This window comes from Otolemur garnettii, unplaced genomic scaffold, assembly GCF_000181295.1.
Source record: "Otolemur garnettii isolate 467f Iridium unplaced genomic scaffold, OtoGar3 scaffold00018, whole genome shotgun sequence".
Taxonomy (NCBI): domain Eukaryota; kingdom Metazoa; phylum Chordata; class Mammalia; order Primates; family Galagidae; genus Otolemur; species Otolemur garnettii.
The window spans coordinates 5901403-5906274 of record NW_003852413.1 but is presented as its reverse complement, the minus strand read 5'-3'; the positions used below and the strand labels follow the sequence as shown (position 1 = coordinate 5906274).

Sequence of the window (4872 nt, the reverse complement as noted above, 5' to 3'; positions counted from 1 at the left end):
GGCCACATGCTGATTTTGTGAGGACTTTTTTTGCTCTGTCATGTCGAATATCACAGAAAGTATGCACAGACATTTTTCTCACTAATCAGCTTTCATTAGTGTTTGTATATTTACTATATAACCCAAGACAACCCGTTCCCTGCTGTATCCCTGCTGCCTGGCTATCACCTTCCTTCCCTTCACAGACTTCCTAAAAGAAGGTCCATTCCCCACATCACCCCTTCCTTGTCCTGTTGACTAGTTCTCACCCCAGTGCATTCCGACTGTTCTTTGTGACCCACTCTCTTCTTTGGTCCCGGTGTTTTATCTTTATTTGAGACAGTCTCACTCTGTCATCCTGCGTAGAGTACCATAGCGTCATAGCTCACAGCAACCTCAAACTCTTGGGTTTAAGCAATTCTCTTGCCTCAGCCCCTCTCCAAGTAGCTGGGAGTACAGGGGCCTGCCACAACACCCAGCTAATTTTTCTATTTTTAGTAGAGACAGGGTCTTGCTTTTGCTCAGGCTGGTCTCAAGCTTCTAAACTCAAGCAATCCACTGGCCTCTGCCTTCCAGAGTGCTAGGATTATGGGCGTGAACCATCATGCCTGGCCCAGGCTTTTTATCTTTTCAAGAAGAAATCCCCCTAAATAAAGCCTCTTATGTCAAACAAGTTTATCTTCCAAGGGTATCCGGTGTAGGCCTCTGGAATTTGGCAATCCAACACTCTGAATTCTGTTCCCAGGCTGTGTTAAATTGATAAATTGGTCTACACAAGAAGGAAAGGTAGGCATAGACTTCAACCAGAGATCCTCTAGCTCAAAACTGCATGAAGTGTACAGGGTAATGTCCTAGAACATCAAATGTATTCATCAAAGTGCCTGGAGAACAGAGAGAACATGAATGAATTAAAAAAAAATCTATTAGGGCAAAACCTAGATGTTTTTCCTGTTTGATGCCACTTGAACATTGATAAACCTTTCCGTTATGTGTCACATCACCAACACATCTCTTAGAAGCCCCTCGAGGCCCTCGTCCAGGGGGTGGGGTCACTTGTTCTTATAAGGCCATACTCACCTGGAGCTCAGTCCCTTGGATTTACTAAACAACTAAACACGAGTGTCTCTTTGCCCCCATTCCCAGTGACAGTGGGTCCCAAGATGCTAAGTGGTCCCTTCCCTCAGTACAAATGAAGAACCAGGATGGTGGCTGAGACCCCAACTCAATCCTGGGCACTTGGGACCAAAGAAGAAGGAAGCTGAAATTAAGGTGGCCTAGGAGGGAAGTAGAGTGTGCCCCTTCCTGGCCTTTCCTCTCCAGAGAAGCGGAATTTTCAGGATATCCACAAATTTCCAGATATGTGTCTACAGTGTGTGATGGGCAAGTTGCCACTGTCTCATATGCCATCCTATTGCCCCCAGCCCTTGCTGTCAATACTCAGGCCTGGGCCACGTGCGGTGGCTTTCGGAGGCTGAGGTGGGCAGATCGCCTGAGTTCACAAGTTCAAGACCAGCCTAAGTTAGAGTGAGACCCCATCTCTAAAAATAGCCGGTGTTGCGGTGGGCACCTGTAGTCCCAGCTATTTGGGAGGCTGAGGCAAGAGAATTGCATGAGCCCAAGAGTTAGAGGTTGCTGTGAGCTCTGATGCAAGGGCACTCTACAGGGGGCGACAAAGTGAGACTTTCTGGGGAAAAAAAAAAAAAAACACCTCAGGGCTGAGGTCTGTAGTCCTAGCACTCTGGGGGGCTGAGGTGGGAGGATCACTTGAGGTCAGGAGTTCAAGACTAGGCTGAGGACGAGTGAGACTCTGTCTCTACTAAAAGTAGAAAAATTAACTAGGCATTGCGGTCAGAGCCTGTAGTCCCAGCTACTCTGGAGGCTGAGGTAGGAGGGTGGCTTGAGCTCAGGAATTTGAAACCACTGTCAGCTATGGCATCACTGCACTCTAGCCTGGATGACACACCAAGACTCTGTCCCAAGCCAAAATAACAACCACCAAAAACAGCCCCGAAACACAAAACCCTCAGGACTGAGCAAGTTGGGCAGGACATTGCTGACACGGTGGTCGTGGCGTTTGTGTTTTTCAGACAGAGGCTGCGTGGTGAAGGCCAGAGTGCTGACGTGTGTAGAAGGGATGAATGTGTCCCTGCTGGAGCGAGCCATCCGGGAGCAGAGGCAGTACCAGCAGGAGAGGGGCGGCAGCCCTTAGCAACACCCACAGCTGCTCCTGAGGCCAAACCTGCAGGAGCCGTGGAGCCCCACAGAGGTGTCGGTGCTGCCTGAGTGACTGACAGCCTTTGTCTTGGAGCCAGAGCAGTGGGAGACAGGCAGATAATCCAGATCCTTCCCCTAATTTGGGATTGGCCCAGGAATGAGGGCCCAAAGAGCAGGTGCCTGAATCTGACACCTCCAAGGAGACTGCAGGTGGCTGAGCTCTCAGAACTGGGGCTGTGCCTCATGAGGGGGCATGAAGGGTTCCAGAAGGTTCTTAAGAATAAAGGCGCCAGCAGCTCCCTTGCGCGGTGTGCATGTGGTGTGGTGCCGGCCAGGGCCAGGAGGGGGAGCCGTGGAGCAGGAGCTCGGGCGGCACTGAGGCTGTGGCTGCTCTTGCTTCTGGTGAATTCCCAGCTGGGGCCTGAGGGGAAGGTTCTGGTGGCCCTGGGACCCAGGTGCGGGGCCCAGGATGCAGGGGGGCCACCCCTGCCAAAGTTTTGCCCTCAGAGGAGGCCGAGCATCTCCAGACAGGCCGGGCCTATGCCTTGAGCCCTGACCATGCAGCCTCCGGAAGGACTGTGGCTTCCGAAGCTCTTCCCGACTCCTGATCTCTGACCTGTGCTGTCCTCAGCCCCTGGGCAGCCCTTCTAGACAGCTTTGTGCACCTACAGCCTGGGCCTGGCTGGGGCAAGGCCAGGACTGGGGCAGAAGTCTGGGCCCTCCTGTGGGCAGTCACCAGGCATGGGGCAAGAGGCCTGGGGGCCCTGGCCAGGTTTCCTAGGCAGGATGGGTGGGGGTGGGGAAGGGGACTGGGAAGAAGCCTGGTGGGGGCTGGGCAGGGTGCAAATGGCCTCCTGTGTGGCCCCCCTCATGTAGGGGCTGCTAGGGCAATGGGGGTGCTAAGCGTGGGGTGCAAATGGCCAGCTCCATCTATTTCCCAGGCAGCTCTGCAGACATGGATGTGTTCCAGAAGGTAGAGAAGATCGGAGAGGGCACCTATGGGGTGGTGTATAAGGCCAAGAACAAAGAGACGGGGCAGCTAGTGGCCCTCAAGAAGATTAGGCTGGATTTGTGAGTGTGGGGACAGCTTCTGAGACATTCTGGGCCCCCCACAGCCTGGGTGCTCCCCCTCCATTCATTCCACGTCTGGCAGTTCGCACTCAACTCCTTTTCCGGCTGCTGCCCACTTATACTGGGGCAGCCACAAGGTGTAGCCCCCACCTGTCCTCACCCCACCTCACTGCCTCTCACCCAGCCTTTGGCCTGGGCCCTCCTCTGTTGAGCATGGAGTGTTAGCACAGGTCCCCAGTGTGGGGCAGACCATCTAAACTGGGACAAGGGGCATGGACGTGAATCCCTCTGGCCAAAGTGTCCTTCTTAGTGCCCACTGCCATGCCCATAGCAGTGCCCTTGTGTCCTGCAGGGAGACTGAGGGGGTCCCAAGCACAGCCATCAGGGAGATCTCCCTGCTCAAGGAGCTAAAGCACCCCAACATTGTCAGGTGAGTTCAAGAAGGAGGCAGGGATACTGAGATGGGGAAGGCTGTGCCCTGATCGCCATCTCCCTGCCAGTCTGCTGGATGTGGTGCACAGTGAGAAGAAGCTTTACCTGGTGTTTGAGTTCCTCAGCCAGGACCTAAAGAAGTACATGGACTCTGCCGCGGCCTCAGATCTCCCCCTGCACATGGTCAAGGTGTGGAGGCAAGATCTGGGGAGGGGAGGTAACCCTGACCCAGCTGGCCCTGCTCAGCCAGATCCTTCTCGTTCTCATTCCTCCAGAGCTACCTCTTCCAGCTGCTGCAGGGGGTGAGCTTCTGCCACTCTCACCGGGTCATCCACAGAGACCTGAAGCCCCAGAATCTGCTCATCAATGAATTGGGCGCCATCAAACTGGCTGACTTTGGCCTGGCTCGAGCCTTTGGGGTGCCCCTGCGCACCTATACCCACGAGGTATTGCAGGACAAAGAGGAAAGGAGGGCAGCCCAAGGAATGTCACCCTGAATGATGCTGTTTTCTTGCCTCACAGGTGGTGACACTGTGGTATCGTGCCCCTGAGATCCTCTTGGGCAGCAAGTTCTATTCGACAGCAGTGGATGTCTGGAGCATTGGTTGCATCTTTGCAGAGATGGTAGAGAGGGAGAAATGTGTGGCCAGTAGAGGCCACAGGCCGGGTCGTATGGGGTAGGGGTGATGGAGGTTTCACTAATGCTTCTGTTAGAGGCGGATTAAGGGGTGTTTGGGACTGGCTAAAGGACTAAGGAAGCCAGCCTTATTCCAGAAAAGGGTAGAATTCTTTGCACAGCCATGAGGAACATATCACTATGGTCCCTCCCTTATCTGATGTTGCATTCTCTATGACAAAGTGGCAGACTATACCTTCTCTTCTTCCCCTTTCCAGGTGACTCGAAAAGCCCTATTTCCTGGTGACTCTGAGATTGATCAGCTCTTTCGTATCTTTCGCACTCTGGGGACACCCAGTGAAGCCACATGGCCTGGAGTCACCCAACTGCCTGATTATAAGGGCAGCTTTCCCAAATGGACTAGAAAGGGCCTGGCAGAGATTGTGCCCAGTCTGGAGCCAGAGGGCAAGGACCTGCTCATGGTAGGTTCAGGTGGGCAAGGAAAGCCTTCTAGTTTTAGCCACTGCTCTTTTGTCAGCCAGCCTTTTTTTTTTTTTTTT

The 4872-nt window shown here is 53.6% G+C and overlaps 2 protein-coding genes across 5 annotated transcripts in view; both read left to right on the top strand.

The window, feature by feature from the left end:
* TEN1 (TEN1, CST complex subunit) overlaps positions 1–2495 on the top strand; it is a 28416-nt gene extending 25921 nt beyond the window's left edge. For all 3 annotated transcript variants that reach the window (XM_003786116.3, XM_023511286.1, XM_023511285.1), the window contains exon 4: positions 2067–2495. In XM_003786116.3, the coding sequence (XP_003786164.1) occupies positions 2067–2188 (122 nt within the window). In that variant the 3' untranslated portion in view covers positions 2189–2495. The remainder of the gene's footprint in view (positions 1–2066) is intronic.
* The window catches only part of CDK3 (cyclin dependent kinase 3), a 4999-nt gene continuing 2614 nt past the window's right edge, over positions 2488–4872 (top strand). The window contains exons 1-7 of one of the 2 annotated variants that reach the window (XM_003786577.3): positions 2488–2595; positions 3135–3264; positions 3617–3694; positions 3765–3885; positions 3972–4142; positions 4219–4320; positions 4591–4794. In XM_003786577.3, coding sequence (XP_003786625.3) covers positions 2508–2595; positions 3135–3264; positions 3617–3694; positions 3765–3885; positions 3972–4142; positions 4219–4320; positions 4591–4794 — 894 coding nt within the window. In that variant the 5' untranslated portion in view covers positions 2488–2507. Of the gene's footprint in view, positions 2649–3134; positions 3265–3616; positions 3695–3764; positions 3886–3971; positions 4143–4218; positions 4321–4590; positions 4795–4872 lie in introns of both variants that reach the window. The other variant, XM_023511284.1, reaches the window with a different exon arrangement.